The 20,996-nt window shown below is 39.7% G+C and overlaps 1 protein-coding gene across 2 annotated transcripts in view; it reads left to right on the top strand.

Annotated features, from left to right (window-relative positions):
* The first annotated feature begins 6,919 nt into the window (after window positions 1-6,919).
* The window catches only part of LOC135612604 (trihelix transcription factor GT-1-like), a 46,774-nt gene continuing 32,697 nt past the window's right edge, over window positions 6,920-20,996 (top strand). Inside the window, exons 1-2 of one of the 2 annotated variants that reach the window (XM_065109081.1) lie at window positions 6,920-7,689; window positions 9,120-9,158. In XM_065109081.1, the coding sequence (XP_064965153.1) occupies window positions 7,116-7,689; window positions 9,120-9,158 (613 nt within the window). In that variant the 5' untranslated portion in view covers window positions 6,920-7,115. The remainder of the gene's footprint in view (window positions 7,690-9,119; window positions 9,159-20,996) is intronic. The other variant, XM_065109080.1, reaches the window with a different exon arrangement.

Genomic DNA, 20,996 nt, shown 5'->3' on the forward strand with positions numbered 1-20,996 from the left:
GTTGACATTGGTGGCATAAAAAGACAAAAAAGTTTTTTTTTTGGCATTGGAAGCCTCCTTTTCTGACTTGTGTATGCCATGCACTCCATGCATGCTTTGCCATCACGTAAGAAGCTTCTCTTTAGGTCAAACCTACTATCGTTTGCTCCTCCCCTTCCTTTAATGAATCTTCGGGGACAACTCTTGAATTGTTCTCCATTACGTATCCTCTAAGCAAGATAATTGGAAAATGTTGCCAGCAATGCCAAATGATTGATCTTACTTTCCTGACTTCCAATCCTGCACCTGTTAGCTCTCCGAGATGACCTTGACTTGCTTCGTTCCCATGTAACATGCTATAAGAGATGATGAAGGGGTGTAGTGTTCCTCTCACATCTCTCTCTTGTAATCTTGCTTCTACCTGGCTAGCTAGTGATGGCAGCAAGCAGAACAATTCTTGCCATGATCAGTTCCTTGGCCCTCTTAATGGTGCTCATGAGTACGGCAGCCATGGCCGCTGACGGCCCTTCGCCGCCACCGACTACCGGCGGCGGCGGCGGCGAGAGCTTCTCGGTTCGTCAGCTTCCTTCCGTTGCTTTCGCCTTCTTCGTCTCGTTCGTATCCATCCTCTCCCTTGCCTACTAGTGAGAAGATAGCTTCACTTGTGTCTTCTGCTGTTCTGCTGCTTCTTGTATCTGATGTTTCCTTGTCTTCCTCTGTATTATTATTCTATTAGCTCTCTCGTCTCTTGTACTTATCATTGTCCGGGTTATCGTGATTCTTTCTTGTACTTATGGTCATGAGGGGGGTTGTATCTTTCTTATCTTTATCATACCGATTTGCTCTTTTTATACAAATTTGTTCCGTAGTGGATCAATTTTTGTGTTCTTATCATACAGATCTGATGCGAAGATCATCCCAAAGTATGATTCACCATGTTCTTAAATTGATCTCTGTTTACACAAAGCCAGTTTATTTATAACCTTTGCACTATCAAAGCAAACCTAATCGCCTTTAAACATTTAGAATTTCAGATTAATAAAGCTTCTAAAATTTTAAACTCGTGAGAATTTAATTCAATGGTAGGTTGGCAATTAAAAGATCGAGTTCTCTATATAGAGCATTGAAGATTAGCAAGAAGAGGTAGACTTCTCTTATTGGCTCATCAAAGAGATAAAAATGTTAGGTTGTCGCAGGAATCTCAACGATGGGAGGAAGGAATACTCTTCTACACCCCACAATACCGTAAACTTTCAGGTAAGTCTATGCGAAATTTCAAAGTAATTGTTTGCGGGTAAAAGGCTAAAATCCGAGCATCGATTAGAAAGTTGTTGGTCCAATTTATTGATGTAATTTGACTCCCTCCAAAAATAATCATAATAAAATTATGACACTTTTAAGTTCATTTACAGATTTAACAAGTGATGCGAGGATTAAACACATTCTTCGATGAGTGATTGGATGGACAAATGAACTTCAAATATCATGATTTATTGCATATTTACATTTTAATGGATGCATATCAACAAGTTTCATATTATAAGGTAAAGACTTTGACTTGACGGTTTATTATAAGGTCATATGTTCAAATCCAGTGTTTTCACCACTTGTTTTTTGAAAAAAACAAATATATATTTTGACTTTTAGTATCATGTATAAGATTAAATACATATAATTTAAATATCTTACTATTAAAGATAATATGATTAATATTCGCCTCCAATCATAGCTCGATCCATGGTATCCTAGTAAGCAAAAGAAAGACACAAAAAAAAAAAAAAAAAATCCTCAATCGCCAACCCTACCACGTTAGCAAAAGTGGAATAGAGAATATTTTTTATTACACATAATATTCCTCTTCACCGAAAATGATTAAAGGATACAATTATCATCTCATCCAATATTAATCTATATTAATATAGATTAGAAGCACATTAAGTGAATCCAAAGTAAGTCATGATGCAAGACCAAGTGGGGATTCGTTAACTACTCCGACTCTTCCACCCACCTCATTCCCTAACATCAGAGTACCAATTAAATCACGCATCCAATGGTTGTTCATGTTTTAATGGAATGCATTCATAAATCACAGTTTTTTTTTGAGTGCCTGTGTTGTTGGTAAAAGATTCTGAAGCTATCTTTTGATGCATCGTTCATCATTCTTCTACCTACCATGTATATATTTCCTCCTACATAATGAACACAACATCGAAGCTTTTACATACATTGTTTTCTTTACAAGGATCAGGTCGATGAGGCAGCTGCGTCAGGAAATGAACTGTAAAAGAAGCCCAATGTCAGTGAATTCTCGTTGTGATTTCTGCATGAATGACTGACAATAATTGGAGTTGGACACCAATAGGCTGATGAATTCAGATAACAAAACAACACCATCATTGCTTGTCTTCCTGCAGATGATACTCTTTGAATCTCCAACTGGCAACTTCAATTATTCTGGTGCCAGTTCATGCTATTGCACTAGGTATAACAGTCAACAAATATACTAGGAATTCTTTCTCTCGTCAGACTGATACCATACAGCATTGAGGATGCACCGAAACATACTCCAGGGGGTGTGTGACTGTAAGGTGGAGACCACAGTCCATTCCCATACCTTCAGCTTCCATGTGGCTTTGGCCGTGGACCTCCACAAAAGACGTGAGAGCTCATATGCATGACATGTGAGTGGGACATGAAGCCAAAAGCTTTGGAACCCACCACTGTGTCCTTGTTCTCTCAGTGATCTACACCCCATTCATTCATTCATTCTCTCAGTGTTGTGGATTATGGCATCATACCACTCACTCAACTATGGGCTCCTTTCATGCGCTACAGAGACATGAGACTCTTGATGTTAGATCCTATGCATGTGCAGGTAATGGATGTTTCTGAGATAGGATGAAATTTCTGTTGACTAAAACTCTATAATTAAGATGTGGTCTTTTGTTGACTGTAATAATCAAACTTAGTTGCAGACCTGCCACATGAATCATAAGAGCAGCAATAATTTATGCTTGAGAAATGCAAGAAATGGTTTTGAGAAATGAGGCCTGGATATCATTTCTTTTATCTGTTTTATTGGTGAGCTATGATCTGAAAAAGACTACAGCATAAAAGGTTGGTAATTATTAGGGAACAACAATTAGGTAGGGTCACAAGACAACATGCTCACATGGCAATGCACATGAAGGTAGTTAGTTCTCCTTGAGGCTAAAGTAGCCACAAACAGATGAACTGGTGATTGAGATAGAAAGGGGCAAAGCATTTAGGAATCCATTAGAAGCTACATATTTTGCCTTCATTTTCCATTGTTTCCCTACCACTTTCTGATGCAAATCACAAGAGTCATATGACCTTGCTCCTCTTTCAACAGCATAACATGGCACTCATGTGCTCTTGCCATGTCTTTTTTGTTTGCTTGCTAACGATATGATCTCTTTCATTGAGCAAAAACAAAATGATTTGTTGACTGCAACGTTCTGGATTCAAGCTTGTGAGAGGTAGAATTACTACAATAGTTCAGATTAAACATCTTCTGAATCTTCTAAATTCAGCTACATAGTTCAACAACCTGGCTTGTGTCAGGACCTGCAAGTAGAACCAACCATTTCAATCAAGATGGTGAGAGTGAATTGTCCAAATAGCCAAGGTTTATTATCTGTGGGTGTTGCAGAGTCGTAATATCATCAGAGATAAAGGGCAGTTTCATGAATGAGGAGAATCCAGCGGCATCTCAATTTAGTCCTCTATAAATGCCACCATGTAGACTTGTTATCCATGCATAAGCAAATAGCTTTGCTCTCTATAATTTGGGTTGGCAAAAGATGGTGTCCAAGGTAGAAGAATCCAGGTTCAGCAGGCAGGAATCCATGAAGAGAAGTAAGCAGGACATTGAGGTGAAGGTGAAGGACCCAAAGCAAGAGGTGATGAGGCTGCAAAAGGTCTGCAAGTTCAAGAGGAGTAGCTTCAGCGAGGAAGAAGATGCTACGGCCTCTGCCATTCTCCTCTTAGCTTGTATTGTTTGTGCTCCTTCATCTATGTAGCTGCCATTCTCACCTTGAGATTAGGCTTCTTTTAGAGATGTAACCCTTCTTCGCCATGTATTCTGTTCAGTGAATCTGTCCTAGTAGTTTCTTAGCCTTTCTTTTTTATACTAAGTTTTTTTTTTATGTCCTTTTTGTAGCCTTTTTTCCTCTTTGCAAGTTCAAGTTACAGGTAGATCAGTTCAGTGAATCTGTGACTACATGCAAAGTCTTCAAAATCTCCAATGGTCATTGTCCTCCTGGAGACGTGTACACAGTGTTGTTTTGATACTAACATCCCGTTCTTGATCTACCATTCCAGACTCCCAGTTGTGATGAATGACATCATTTCTTTTATCTTCCTCTATATTTAAGTAGACTCGAAGGTTTTTGGGTTCTAATTCATGGTGATAGGTTGTGGCATTGCTTTATACTGTTTTAACACATAAAGAAGTCCCTTTTTTTTTTTTTTTTTTTAATAAAGAATAAGTGACGAAGATGAGATTCGAGTCTAAGACTCTGCGATGAACCATCAAAATTTTTACCAGCTAAGCTAACTAAGAAGTTATTTGATAACTCAAAATCAATTGGCTCTAGGAAAGTGATTCAGATGCCACAAGAAGTTCAACACCAGAAAACAAAATGGAATGTTAGTTTCAAAAAAATTAAAACTTTATGCAGCGAAACAATTTTCCCAACTTCTCATACTGACTTGGGAGTTCACAAGTATGGCCTACAATTTCTGGTGGTGGCAGAGGCCATGGGAGTTCCCAACTTGTCATAATTGTGACATCAGTTTTGATCCTTGTTTTGGCCTAATAGACAGCTTTCTTTCGATGATACGACCATATCGGAATAATTCACAATTAAAAGAGAGACAATATTCTCATGCTTTATAAATTGTAGAACATATGATTACACAAATAACAAGTACAAGCCATCATGTTTAAAATTTCAAATATTGAAGTTTTCAGTGAACATTTTAAGAATTTCTTTAGGCGAAGCGCAAACCTTTTTATAACAAATGGTATCACTGCCTAAATCTTAAGGAAAAGGAAGAAATAGTTGATTTTGGAATCTCTATTTACTTTGATTTGGAAGATCCCAAGCTCTTGGTGGATCTGAAAACACATCAATTTTGGTGGAAATTTGTCAGGATGAAACCACTTGGTTTCAGATAACTGGATTTAATTGAATCAATTGAAACTGATGTAATCTTCAGCTCTGGTTGATTTCATCTTCAGCTCTGGATTTGTTTATGTAGTTCCTTCCATAAACAAATCAATCTCGCATATTCTGACACAATCCCTGCACTTTAACCTATCGTTGACAAAAACTATTATTAACTTCAGTGGTATAGCTGATATCTTGTACTATCAGAGTATAATGCAGTCGTGATCAGAGCTCGTGGCAGAACAATGTTTGATTTGAGCACTTTTAGCTGCAGTTAAGATAAAATATCATTCAAAAACCATCCTCCTGTTTTCACAATTTAAGAATAGAAAAGTGACGTTAGATGAGCTGAAACATTTGATAATCTCCAACAACATGTCATGGCCATGGTCTTCGTCTTCTTACTGTAAATCAGAAATTGTTTTTATGTCTTTCAAGATAGATGGATGTGATTTGTAATCATTCCCTTAGAAATCTCATGAAGAACCACTATTTATGGACATTTAGAAAAGATGAAATGCCAAGTTCTTTGTTATGATCCCAAAAGATTGATTTTTCCTCTCCAATTCTTACAAAGCATAGTTGTGATTCTTCCTCATTAAATTATTTTCTCTTTATTTTGCTAATACTTCAAATACCTGTTGGTTCTGAACTCTGCAGGAAGAGAAGCATGGCAATTCCCACAGCCAGAAGCACACAGAAAAGGAAATCAATCCTACAAAAAAAGAAAGAAAGAAAGAAAAAAAAAACGTGGATGATGTAAAGTTGCAGAACGGCAAAAGTTGAAAGCCTACAAAACAAATCAGTTAATAAGATTCAGGGTTTTGATGATGAAGATGCAATTGATTATCATGACCTATCAACCCATCCACACTGATCTATCATGTTATCTTTCTGATTGATTAGCTTTTTCTTTATGTTACTTAATCATTACACCATCCAAATTAACCCAGCCATACTGATCTGTCATGTTCTTTTTCTGATTGATTAGTTTTTTCTTTATGTTACTTCTCTACCACTATCCTGATTCTCCTAAATTGGATCAGAACAAACAAATGACCAGTTTCAAGCTTTCTCTGCCTTGTTCAAGTAATGCTCATTGCTCACACCACAATATCCAGATTCTCCTAAGTTGGATCAGAACAAACAAATGACCAGTTTCAAGCTTTCTCTGCCTTGTTCAAGTAATGCTCATTGCTCAGACCACAATATCCAGATTCTCCTAAGTCGGATCAGAACAAACAAATGACCAGTTTCAAGCTTTCTCTGCCTTGTTAAGTAATAATGCTCATTGCTCACACCACAAAACCTTGGTCCTTCGACTAGATGGAGATGGAGACAAGCCATGTATAATTTCCAACTGGATTTTTCACGTTCCAGTCAGATGAGATTAGAGGCCAAATAACTTTATTAATTTAAAATAATTAAGCTCAAATTAAGAATAGCATCGTACCATTCATGGAGTTCTTAAAAATCTATTTATCCGATACGAGATTAAATTGAGATATTACGGTGCTGATCCAAAATCAAGGATTAAACGTAATTGGCTTCATAAACAATGTTTAAGCCCAGCTTTTAGAATAACGCTGCACGTTGAGACCAAGGCAATGCAAGTTTAATTGGTTGAGATAAGGCCACGGAGTTGAGGGTCTGTTTGAACAGGACCGGCCAACAGACATCGAGACAACATTAAAAGTCTCACTCACTGGTTGGTGCTCCCATGACCCCAACACACTTCCCCCACTGCTTCAGTTCCTTCCCTCTTTTTTTTTTATTATCAATGGTGATCTCCGAGATTCTTTCCCCAAATCTTATCCTCCCCGTCCCCATGCTGCTCTGCCACTCTCTTTTCCCCCATTCCCCTCTCTGAGACAAAGACAGCAACCATAAAAATCCCACATTTTACCTCTGAGACATGGGTGGTTTTGGACCTCCTCGGCGATGTCTCTCCTCACCCTAGACCAATTCCTCTCCCGATCCTTGCACAGCCGAGCAAACGTCATCGGCGAAGACGCGGCGGTCGCGACGGCAAGGAGAATGTACTCAGCCGAGAAGCCCTGCGGCGTTGATTTCTACAACGGCGGACTGCCGCCGCCGCCGCAACAGCAGCCGCAGATGATTCTGGCGGAGAGCAGCGGCGAGGACCATGAGGTCAGGGCGCCCAAGAAGCGCGCGGAGACGTGGATCCAAGAGGAAACGAAGAGCCTCATCGCGCTCCGGCGGGAGATAGATGGGCTCTTCAACACCTCCAAGTCGAACAGGCATCTGTGGGAGCAGATCTCGACGAAGATGCGGGAGAAAGGGTTCGACCGGTCGCCCACCATGTGCACCGATAAGTGGAGGAACTTGCTGAAGGAGTTCAAGAAGGCGAAGCACCAGATCAAAGGGAGTGGGTCGGTGAAGATGTCGTACTACAAGGAACTCGATGAGTTACTCAAGGAGAGGAGCAAGAAGGCCGGATTCAAGAGCTCTGCGGCGTCCAAGGTTGATGCCTACCTGCACTTTCCTGATAAAGGTGCCGTTTTCTTGCCCCTTTCAGATTCCAGTGCTGGACTTAATGTGTTCTTAATTGTTTGCGAGATCACAATTTGGAATGGTGGTACTGGAGTCGATTCTTTTTTGTTCAATTCTCGAGGTGCATTGACAGATTTATTAGATGAACATGGAATTTTGATCTTTGAAAGTTGTCTTCTCTTCATCTTCCTATCTCAGTGTCTTTGCAAGGTGTCTGAGCATAGCTTCTTCACTTATGTAAGGGGCTGCCTTTTGTTTTTAAGGCTTGCTCACTTTGCTCCACATGTTTCTACGACTCATCAGTCACCCCATTAGCTCTCCAGACATGAACAGCACTTGTTGTAATGCCAACCATTTTCACAACTACAAATTGTAAAAACTCATACGACATGTTAAATTTTTATCACTGTCATTCCGTCTGAAGCTTGACCCAAATTCACTACATGGAACTTGAATTGGTCAGGGATGACTTTTTTTTTCTAAGTCTGACCTGGGGTGGGATGATTCAAATACAAGGTTTCCACTCTGATACAATGGCTAATTGTTGATCATCATCATTCCATGTAAAAGCTTAAGCCAATAGAGGAGAAGAGATATATTGAATTATATTCTTGACATATTGTGTCCTCTGATTCCTGAGTGATTCTATTGAAAGTAGAATAGAATTTGCCTTTTTTTTAAGGTAAGCAGCTTTCATTGACTTAGAAAATCTTGGCAAGAGGGTTGGACGAGCTACCTAATTCGCATCATTGATTGGTGAGACTTCCTATGCCTGCTAAAATTTGTCCCAAGCCATTGTGGCTGGAATGAAGCTCAAAGATATCTATCAGCTGTAATTGGATAGTTCTTGACATTGGTATGGTATTTGTTTATTAGATTCTTTTTATCATCTCAATGGACTATGTGGCTAGTTCAATAATATATTGGTTCTGTGTGTTGGCTTTTACTCATCTTCAGAATTCTTCTTCTTCGTGAAGTAATCATTGAAGAAAAGTCTCCTGTCTATCATGGTTACTTTATCAAGAAATTAACATGAGGCATTTAAACTATGGATTTTAACTAGTAATATTGTACAGATGGCCAGATGATTGTATATTGCTTAAATAAGACAGAATGCAACATCTAATTATTTGGAATCACTTACCTATGGTTATGGTATATTTCCTCAAAATGCCAAGGTAACTGTTTCCTCGACTAAATTGAGGTCTATTCTCTATTTATGCTGCAAAGTTTTCTCCTTTTTGCTCTTATTCAAACACATTTTCTTTTCTGAAAATTGATATTTTTTCGATTTCCATGACTAGCACATTAACTAGTCTTGAAATTACATTATGCTTTTTCTGTACTTATGAATAAGCAACATGAATAAACATACTTCTTTACCTTATTGTTTTGTATTCTTGTCATTTATCATTTGACATGTTCTTGTAGGTCTTGAAGATGCAAATATTCCATTGGGGCCTGTGGAAGGTATTAAGAAGTTATACTCCTGTGCTATTTTCTTTTGTATGGTAATATTTTTTTAATATATTCCCATTTACTGTTCATCTTTGCATCTATTGACCTTTGAAATGCTTTTGTGCAAGTTATCTTTCTTTTAACAACCTCATTTTGGTACCACCTCTGTAGTTCACACATTTGTTTGAGTAGTTGTTTTCTATGTATTTTTAACTTAATTTCTGTGAGAACATGCTGTAGAAATTAAGGTACACGATTGACAAATTGGTTGTTTGCTTTGACGACAACCATCAAAATTATCCTCGAGAATTTTAGAAAGTGTGATGAGAGCTTTATTGATGCTAAAAACCTTCTTCATGCATTAAAGAGTTCCAAATAGTAAGGAACAATAACAATGATATAAAACTTAGGAAGTGTCTTCAAGAGTTTATGTTGTGCGACAGAGGATCGCATAAAATATTCAGCTTATTAAGGTCCGTAAAATGTCTTCACATATAGCTGTGCTTTGTGATATGGGGCTAACACATTGAGTATGGATTGACATTTTTTTTACATCCTGATAGAACAAGAAACTTTCTTCAATTATACAATTTGGAGCAAGTAAAATATCTCAGAGTTCATTGGAGATAGAAGCATCCAAAAAGAGGGTTATTGCAGATCCATGTTGGGGAGACCAGTTGTGGTTCTTGTATAGAACACTGGATCTTGGTATCTATAAATTAAAGACATCTTGAGTTTTGTTATCATCTATTGTCTTTGCATGGAGGGATTTGAAGTTTTATGGCTAGCAATTAGCATCGTGGTGACACTGACAACAACATCAACTTGGTATGGTTAAGATGCATATTACTGATCAAAGATATAATAAATAACAAGAATTTGATTAGTGGTATATAAATCTTGAGATAAACTTTATCCTATCAAAGGGAGGTAATAATAGGACAAGTAGCCAGGTCTTAGTTAAATTCAGGTTTGTTTAAGTTTGTTAAAAGCTTTTGAGTTTGATTCATATTTTCTTTATTTTTCTTCTAGCATCTTCATTTGAATTCTTATCATCAACGAATGGAGTTTTCTTGGTCATGGGCTTTTATCAATAATGTTATTCCCCTATCTTTTTATCAATTATGATGATCTTAAACAGTCAACAGCTGCAATAAGCCATGGATAAGGTCAGCTGCTGCAACAGTCTTGTCTGGCCAGAAGTGTCCAGCAACAAAAGCAGCAGCTCAGCTCGGACCCATCTGGGAGCCTCCAACAGCAGCAGGTCCATTTAACCCTGCAGACTGGGTTGAGAAATTTTTCTGTCTCAGCAGACTAGGACTCAAGCCTGACAAATAACAGAACAAGAAGTCTTGATTTGCCGGTTCCCATCCAGGACTAGAAGGCTCTAGAGCTTTATCATCCTAATCGAAGTGGGCGTTGAGGTCTCCAACATACACATCAATAAACAAACAATCAATAAAAGGAAGTTTGGCTGGCTGAGTAGAGAGGAAACAATAGTATTTTCTAGGCCTTTCTCCTTAAGCTACTTATAATCAGATTGACAGAAAGCTTGCAAATAAGCTTTGCAAGACTCTAGTCTATTTCTTTGTTATTTTACTTTATTATACCAGTAGCAAAATGGTTATCTTTCTTTCAAGCTAGTCTTACGGAGGCTAGGGGGTATAGTTCCTAACACCAAGAATCGTCGTTTCGGGTACCGAACCCATTTCGGTGATCTATCGGATTGGTATGTACCGACATACCGACACATGGTACATTGGTATGTACCAGTGTTTCCGAGAGGAATAGAGGAGGGAAGAAGGAAGAAAGAGGAAACGGTGTAGGAAGAAGAAGGAAGAAGAAGGAAGAAGAGGAGAAGAGACGAGAGTATACCCAGAAGCAAGGTTCGCCTTATCGGTCCCTATCAGTGTACTGACTAACCATCAGTATGGTACATACCGAGGCATACTAACGTATCGTGTGTCGATATGATGAGACGTATCGACGACACAAAAAATAGTCGAAAATAACTCCAAATTTTTTTAAAAAATAAAAAAATTAAATTAGGGTTTTTAAGTTAAAAATAAATATAAATTTAGTATAATTTTAGCAAACATAATCTAATTAGGAAAGAATAATGACATATCTTTTTCGAGCTTTGAGGAGTAGCTTTGTGGTATGTTCCAGACCATCCTTCTGTTACTATTAAATTATCTACAAAGAAATGATTTGAATTGTTAGACTATTCTTTAAACAACTTAAACTTTAAGATTCAAATGAATCAAGTAATTAATCGATGGATATACCTGGTTTTGCCATCAAAATTAATGATAGGACTCTGCGAGCACTGGATCGAGGTCCTCGAGTTTATGTATCTATATATCAATTTGATATGTTTGTTGGGCCTAATCATGAAATTGATTTCACGATATAGTATATTGATACACCGTATGTCATTGATGCATTAATGTGGTGATGATCATAGTCTGATCGTCGTGAACCACAAGTGTCCAAGGCAGCTCCTAAGGCAAGGATGATTATGACATGTATTAGTGCGGAGCATGGAGAATGTTAGAACTTCTACTTTCGCCATTGATCTATTGCTTCATATCATACGATCGATCATTGTATTGCTGTTGGCCATAAGATTCTCTATAATATGACGACTATGAATACGATGAGCTTTGTTTTGTGTCTATGTCGTGTAAGCTTTGTCGCATGTACTCAAAATGATGTATTGCCTTCCCCTTCCGTGTATGAACTTGGTTAGTATCTTGTCGAGCTCTATGATCTAAATGTTGGGTGATATGTGTAAAATATTGCTTTTCGATCAATGCACCACCCTTAAATTGTGTAGATGAGACCATTGACTCCTCGGTATTGTTGTCATTATCGATCGAGGCATTGTTGTCCATGTCGCTGCCATGTCTCTGGACCGAGCGGGTTGTTGAATGCGATTGAGGTGTCTTGTCGTCCGAATTAATTCTTTCCAACAGTGCGATTGATGGTATTGCCTTCTTCTTTGCCTTTGCCTTTACACGCTGGGCGGACGACTATGATGGTTGGGTGTCTTTGGTTCCTTTAGTAGTCTGACTTGATTGAGAGAGTAAAATGAGTTGAAAGAGGGGAGAGGAAAGGGTTTTAGGGTTCAAATAATCAATTTGACCATTTGAAGCAGAGCAATCTCAACCCTTGATCGGTAACGGTCAAAATCCAGCCATTATCGATCGATACAGGTTGGTAATGATCGGATTTTGACTGTTACCAACTGGTACATACCCTATATCACTCGATACAGTGTTATGTAATGCTACCACCCGGTATAGACGATCCGCATACCGATCCCTTGTTGGACTAGTACTGATTGCCCGTACCGAGTATTACACCTCGGTATGGCTAACCTTGCTTAGAAGAAGGAACGCGGTGCCAACAGCATTGGCAATGACGTCACGAACGACAGCAGTAATGGCAGCAACATCATACACAAGAAGAGGGCTCATGTTCATTAGCCTTTATTTGGTTTTTCTTCTTTTTTTAATGCCAAGTTGGATGGGTCCCACTATTTTTTTTTATTTTTTATAATTTTGATTGGCCTTGCAGAAATGGGGATGGTCCACATATCAGCCCACGTTCTGTCACGGACAAAATTGTAGATGGGGTGTTTGATATAATGCTTATGTATGTCCGTGTCTTTTGGTTTGTTCATGCTTTGCACAACATGTAGATGGACGGTCGAAGGCTTAATAGCCCCATTTTAGTTAGGTTTGGTGGCTGTTTGAGGCTTGTAAATAAAGGTTATTATGTGGACACTTGTGGGAGATTTCGGTCTATGGTAGACCATTTTGGACCCTTTGTTGTGCGATCGTTCAGAGCTTTTGAAGCCTGTTTGTAATTTGCATTGGCTATGAAGTGTTTGTTGACATGATTGCTTGTGGATCCCGAGTGAGATGCTTTTTCTAACCCGTTTTCTCTTTTGCAGGTCCTAAAGGACCATAGGAGGTTTCGGGTAAAGGACCATAGGAGGTTTCGGGAAGGTTGACATTTGCGGAAGGATACGCAAGGGTGCTGCACGACTTAGGCAAAACTAGCTAAGTACGTGACATATAGTATTAGAACGGGACAAGCACTCACAGAAACACTTGACATGCAAACGTGGGGGACCTAGCGGGGCTACGTTGAGGGCAACCAACACGCACGATCGTTCGGGGGAAACAGGCATGGAGATTTAGGGAAAAAGAGTTGCTCAGAGGAGTGGGCATATGAGATTGACATTCAGAGGAATGACCAACCCTTTGCACAAGAAGCACCACGAGGAAAAGCAAGCTTAGAAGAATGCGTAGCGCACAAAGGTTGGGATGGCTGAGTTCGAGCTATAGCTTGACGTTGGCAACCATACTTAATAGTGCTTAAGGCAAGCGAGATGCTTGGTAAAAGATGAGACAATGCAAGGTGGAATGAGTTGTTCAGCGACCGAAAGAGTTGTGCAAAGCTCACAGAGATGAGGGGAATTGCTAACTCGAAGAATTCGGTACTCATGCAAGGGCTTGTATCCGGACGATGGAATGCTCGTAGCCATCCCAAGGCGACCGAAACTCGATGCCATGGAGTATTGAAACTTTTTCTTCGGTATGAGAAGGATATGTCCGTAGGAGGTTGAAGTGTGCAGCGAGTTCAGCATGTTGCTAGGCCTTGAGGGGTGCAGCGTGGGCTGTATTGACGTGGAGTCGTAATCTAGCAAGTGCATATGCGGGGGTAGAACAATGCATAGTTTATTTAGCAAAGCGGAGTAGTCCAAGGAGATGGTGGTCTCCGAAACTTCCAGAAGGAAGGATGCGAAGAGAGAAGTTACTCCAATGAGACAAATACCTTGGAGGGATATGTCCCGGTTCTCCAAAGGGAGAATCATGTGCAATGGACCGCATATGTTGAGGAGTACCTCAAGACAACAATCCCACAAAGCTCAACGGATCGAGCGAGTGGCGAGGGGTTATTGCATTATCTCGCATGAGGTAATGCATTCATATGAGATCAAGTGAAGGAGCGACCCGAGGCAACATAAAATGAAGGCACACTTGGAGTCGATATAGAGATCGGACTCAATGTAGGGCTGACCCATGGAATGGTGGGCGCGAGGGCCACCATCAACTCAATGCAAATCGAGGAGCGGAGCAACTTGGGTGTAACTTGGTGAAGTACCCAAGCTGCATGAAGGGAGTCGACATAGGAGATGGAACATGGAACGGAGGTATAAAGCTTTCCTTGGACAAAGGTCAAGGACATGAACTCTTGTAGAGGTAAGAGTAGGATCATATCGTTCCATAGGTCCCTTATTCTGATGGAGTAGACTCATCTTGTATGGTGCCAAAGACGAAGGGAGCTTCGAGGCACATGCACCTTATCTCGGAGAAGCATTTGACGGAGGAATCAATGCAACTCATTTTGCATAGGCGAAGTTGGGTTCAGAAGGCCTTGGCACGAGGCAAGAGGTCGTAAAGGCGGGTACTCTTGAAGAATATGCCATAGTGCTACCATTCAAGTTGCCATGAAGGAAGCTGTGTGCAGCGGAGATTGTGCTAGTGGGGGCAGAGGCCTAGGTTCCAAACAATGGTGCATCATTTTTAGCGAAGTTGGTAGACTTCGGGAGCTACTAGGCGATGGACTGTCCTAGAGCTGCGCTTCGTCTGGGTGTGACTCGAGGGCGGGTGGACGAAGGTAATCGTGGACGAAGGTCGATTACCAATGGAGCGAACACAATGGAAGTTGGAAGAGGCCCTGCGATGTGTTGGTAGAGGACATACATGGAGGGATCGTAATCCGAGTTCATCCCGTAATGATCAGAATGCAATGGAGATGTTACCAGGAGACGACATGGTGCAGCGGATCATGGTGGAACAATTCGTGGCAATTGGATACACACGAAACTAGTCCCGCGATGGACTAGATCTTGCGAAGGTATGATCGGGAGCTACTGGGAGCTCCACTTCGGTGAACAACATGACGGTAAGAAAGACTATGGATTCAAAGAGCGAATGCCATGGTATCGCAGAGGCGGGTTGTAGCATCCCTCATTTTTGAATATTTTGTAAGAGCCTATTTGTAATGTAGGGACCTAAATATAAATATTAGAAATGTAATATAATTTGTGAAAGATTCATATTAGGTTTAAAAAAAAAATGGTGGACATGTGTCACTAGCTAACCTAATGGTGCCATCTATGTTTGTTTTAAGGATGACACATAGGCCTCTTTCATGCATGCTTGCCGCCTTGCAATTCTTACATTAGCCAAATCTATTGCATCAGAGGAGAAATTAAAGAAGGAAAACTTAAGAGCTGTAGCCAACGTTGGTTTGAGAAGAGAAGGCAAGAGGAATTGAAGTAGAAGAGGAAGAAAAAAAAAGCTTTGCTTTGCTTGAGATTTTGCATCAATTCCAAATTTTTGGGACTCAAATTTGTTTAAGGAAAGTGTTCTAACCCCTTCCTACATAACTCTTGATCTCTGATTTCATCTTTAATCCTGAAAAGTTTGGAAGACTTTGGCTTCATACATGATATTTCTTTCGTTTGGGAACAAAACTATGAATATGAAATTTTTTGACGAATTGACCTTTCTGTATTGTTCTAGCCATAACTTTCTGTAACGATTTTGGATTCAGGCGAAATCAAATTCATCTGAAGATAGACTCACAGATCTTTCTTTTGATATCATGATTGATAAATTTGGAGTCTATTTGTCTATCCAAACTGTTATTTCAATTGACCCTATGAAATCTGTAAAACAGAGACTGTCGGTTTTGACCTTTCAGTACTCTCTTGCTTATAACTCTTTATTGAAAACTCTGATTTATGCAAAACATGATTTATCAGAAACTAGACTCATAGATCTTTCTGTGCATATCTGATTTGAATGATTTGGAGCATAAATTACTATTGATTCATATGTTCAAATCAACTATATGAATTCTGTAAAATGGAGATAATATTCTCTGACCTTTGGTTACTAAACTGTTGATAACTCAATGTTGAACTCTTCAATTCATACAAAACTTGATTTATCTAGATATAGATTGATACATCTTTCGAATGACACCTATTTTGTGTAAATTGGAGCATAATTGGTTATCCAAACAATTCATGAAATGTTCCTTTCAAATTTTGTCAGAATCGAGCTTTGGTCGATTTCACCTATTCTTGTTTCATCTCTTAGGAAATTGATTTCAGCTAAAATCCTTATTTCAGTTGAGCTTTACAGTATTGCTTTGAAATCCTGTATACTTTTGTCTTTCAATTATTTGCATACTTGAATCTATTATATAAAGTTCATGTTTGTATCGCAATGTTCTGTGTAGGCACATGCATTCCGTTGTTCCACATGTGTTTCCGATATGTCATATTTTATTATTCACAATACCCTTTTGTACTCTGGTCTTTGTGGGATTATTTGGATCTTTACTAAAAATAGTAAAGGGATTATTTGGACTTTTGCCAGAAATGGTAAAGGGATTATTTGGACCTTTGCCAAAAATGGTAAAGGGCATATGCTTAGAGCCCACGATGCTCTAGATTATGTTTGGTGGTCATTCAAAAATGGATGAGCTATATTATGTTTAGGATCCCATATCACCTTCTATCTGTTTGATATGATATTCAGAGCTTTGGTTATGTGCTTCTATATGTGCTTTGGATAAGAATGAAATGTGTGCAACGTCCAATGCGACGTTTGAGCTTCTGTTTCGTATTTTTTCTTTGATATGCTCTGAAATGCTTCATATGCCATTGATATGTTCCGAAGTATTTCATCCGCCATTGATGTGTTCCGAAATGTTTTATTACGTCAATAATTTGCTCCAACTAATCTTTACTCCCTTGTTATGAACAAAACATGCTTCGATTGAAATGACATTGTAATTCTGCATTCGTTGAGCGGCTATCTATGGACTCTTGTATCCCTACCCTATATTTGGTACCTTATTTGCTTTGAAATTATCTTTTTTCGCCATTGATATGTTAGTCGCTTGCTGAGCTATATATGCTCACCTCGTTGCTATATAAATTTTTCAGGATAGTTTGTCGCTCACTAGAATGTTTAAATTGAGCTACGACAGTGGAAAGCTAGAAGACTTTGGGCAAACCTTTAGTGAATGATATGTTTTTGTTGTATAAGTACACTTGGTGTTTAATGGAATATTGATGGTCAATATGAACTTAGAGTTTTGTAAAAGTTTAAAGAACCTCTCATGTTTAGGATTTTGGAGTGTTAAGTAAATTTGTGTAATGATATGAACACGTGGTAAACATTGGTTTTTTGTGATTATATAGAATACCACACTTATGGATTTATGAGGTGGTTATTGTTTAGGTGAGTTGGTTTTCAAATTTTATGATTCATCGAGTAACGCAGTATATGATTTTAAACTGCACAGGTTTTATGAATTGAGGAATTATAGATATGAATGACTTGAATGTTTTCTCAGTATCCTCAAATGTGTGATTGGATCCTGGAATGTATTATTGAATTATAATATTATGGATTATTGTTGGGGCATGACACGGGTCTTCTGAGCGTGCATTGAATTTTGCATCAGATAAAAGCCTTGGTCATCAGCATATGGGGTTGTGTACCATCGAGGGAGAATATCGAATGCAAGTACCAGTGAGTTCCATGGGGGGACTTGAGCATGTAGAGGTATGATTGGAGCGACTGGAGAGTTGGACTGCTCCAGAGCTTATATTCGCTTAAGGGAGTCCGGTAAGTCAGAGGATAAGGTTGAGTAAGTGAACGTTACTACCAAGGAAGCTAAGGAGAACATAATCGGTACAAACCCTGCAATATGATGGTGGAGGTCATGCATGGGAGTTGCAGTCTGTTTTTTCATCGACCAAAGGGAATTACTCGGAGAACATAGAGGTGTTAAAGTAGGGAATCGAAAGGGGTGAGGAAGCGACGACAAGTCTATAGGGACTTAACTATCCAAAAACTAGTGAGTCCCGGGGGGGGGAGACTTGATCATGCAAAGGTATGATTGGAGCAGTTGGAAAGTTGGACTACTCTAGAGCTCATATTCGTTGAAGGGAGCCCGACAAGTTAGAGGATAAGGCTGAGTAAGCGAACATTGCTAAGGAGAACAGAATTGGTGCGAACCCTGTAACATGATGGCAGAGGCCATGCATGAGAGTTGTAGTCTGTCTTTCCATCGATCAAGGGGAATTGCTTGGAGAACACAGAGGTGTTGAAGCAAGTGGTTGAAAGGGGCGAGGTAACGATGATGAGTCTAGAGGGATTTAGCTACCAAAAACTAAGCATCGGTTAGAATGAAAGTGGACTCGAAGGAGTGCCACAGTGCCATAGAGGCAGATCTACCGATCACGAAGAAAGAGACGCAGATGCGAGGTAACAAATAGTAGGGTCATGGGCATGGTAGCGCCATGGTCCTGCAGAGGTGGGACTTTCGTAAAGTCGTCGATCCCTTGTTCTCCTGGAGGGAGAGTGCTTGGTTGTGAAAGGAGCCGAGGAGGTGGAGCATGCAGAGGCAAACTCTAAGTATCGAGACAATGCTGAAGGGTAGAGGCCAGGGAACTTTGTAAGATCGGTGTCAACGAGCTTCTCATCAAGATAGCCGAAAGTGGAGAACTTTGGGTTAATGCAAGAGTGCTCGACCAAGGAACGAAGTAGGCAGTACGCGGTACTATACCTTTGCGACTCAAAGGAGTAGGCGATAAAGATGATGGAGAAGACGGTACAGTCCAAGAGGCGACCAAAACTAATAGAGACTTGCTCCAAGTTGGGGTGGAAACTTCTTATATTTCAGAAGTTCGATGACATTGAGAAGGTGAATCACAGTAGCTAACTTAATGCAATGAGTGCAAATACTTCGAGTGCTTCAGAAGTGTGCGGAAAGAGCAACCAACCCCACACTAGAGTCAGAGTCATTGGTGAGTTGAAGCAGCATGGCGGATTAATAGCTCGACTACTCAACAACAACGGTGGAGAGCAGTTGGGAGTCAAGAGGCGCATTGCAACTGGAGCAGAAGATTGAAGACTCAGCAAAGGCGAGGTGTTACAGCGTCGACAAAGGCTTCGACGAGGATATCGAAGGAATAAGTGGAGGAGAATGTCACAGACAAAAATTATAAATGGGGTGTTCGATGTAATGCTTATGTATGTCCGTGTCTTTTGGTTTGTTCATGCTTTACACAGCGTATAGAGGGACGATTGGAGGCTTAACAACCCAATTTTAATTGGATTTAGTGGTCGTTTTAGGCTTGTAAATAAAAGGTTATGTCATGTGGACACTTGTGGGAGATTTCGGTCTATAGTGGACCATTTTGGACCTTTTGTTGTGCGACCGTTCAGAGCTTGTGAAGTTTGTTTGTAATTTGCATTGGCTATGAAGTGTTTGCTAACATGATTGCTTATGAATCTCGAGTGAGATGCTTTCTTTAACCCGTTTTCTCTTTTGTAGGCCCTAAGAGACCATAGGAGATTTCGGGGAGGCTGACTTTTACGGACGAACACGTAAGGGTGCCGCATGACTTAGGCAAAACCTGCTAAGTGCGTGACAGTTCGGACTAGTATATACCATTCATTTCATACCGTTTCGAGCGATACAATAGTCATTGCCTAACACTACCTCTCTTTCCTTCTTTTTCTTTATCAATAATGTTCTCTATTTTTTCTTGTTTCTTGTTTTGCTAGTTGTTGGAAGAGAAGAAAATATTCTGTTAGTCTATATGACTTGATTTTTTTTGTTTGATTCAAATACAAAACTTCTATTACTAAAAAAAGATGACAAAGGAATAGGCGAAGAACCTACCTTGTCATGAGGCTCTACGAAGAAAGGCTAGCTCATAAGCCTTAGAGTTGAGAGATCTTAAATAGAAACTAATGGCTGAAAAATTAGAAGCTAGCAGTTTAATGTTATATACAATAGGTTTAAGTTGCCATGGGATGATAGAGGATCCATTGATGTAGTTGATGAGGCGATGGGAGTTAGATGCACCAGCAGATTTGGCCATTGTGTATATGTGCATGCTGGAGAGCCTTATGGAGAGCTATTGCTTCAGCCATTATGGGGTTGAAGGTCAAAGATGGGGAGAATCCAATAGCCATTGTAGTTTTGGTGGATTATCTGAAGATATTGCCAAAACTTACACAAAAAAACAAAAAAATTATAGAATGTTCAGAAGGAGAATAAGCATCATTTATGTCAAGCATGTAATTAAAATTGGAGATGCAGTGGTTATGAGAGTATACAGGGCTGTCTCTAACCCAATGTTTTCAAAAGGCATTCGAGCGAGGTGAGGCGATACCTGAGCGCCTCTCAACACCTCAGGGCGAGGCATTTCAATGGAGTGCCGCTTAAGCATGTGCCTAAGCCCAAGTGTTGGGCACATCGGGCGAGCACCCGAACCAAATCTCAATTGGGTGAGAAAGTTGGTTCAATCGAACCAACTAATGTAGGTTGTACGGGTACTTACCCTAACAACGACCAGTGAAAGAAATCGGAAGCAAAAACCTATTGCTCGTCCGTCGCTTTCATACGTGTCGTCTACCATTGTAGCTTCATTTGTTGCTTTCGTACTCTTTGTCACCTTCCTCTTTTGTCGCTGACAACTTCATTAGCTTCATTTGCCACTATGGCTTCATATGTTCGTCGTTACAACTTCTTCTGCAGTCGGTTTCCACCTTCTCCTACCTTCCTCAATCACCATTTCTCCATCTTCTCATTTTATAGGTAATACTTTCGTCGAGTAACTTGCTACGCCATATTGAGGTGGTGTACTGTTACTTTGCTAGGAGTTAGAACTTAGGAGCTTTAAATTCATCACATTGTGATTATATTTATTGATTGTAATATGTATTTCTTAAA

This window comes from Musa acuminata, chromosome BXJ2-5 (assembly GCF_036884655.1).
Source record: "Musa acuminata AAA Group cultivar baxijiao chromosome BXJ2-5, Cavendish_Baxijiao_AAA, whole genome shotgun sequence".
NCBI lineage: Eukaryota > Viridiplantae > Streptophyta > Magnoliopsida > Zingiberales > Musaceae > Musa > Musa acuminata.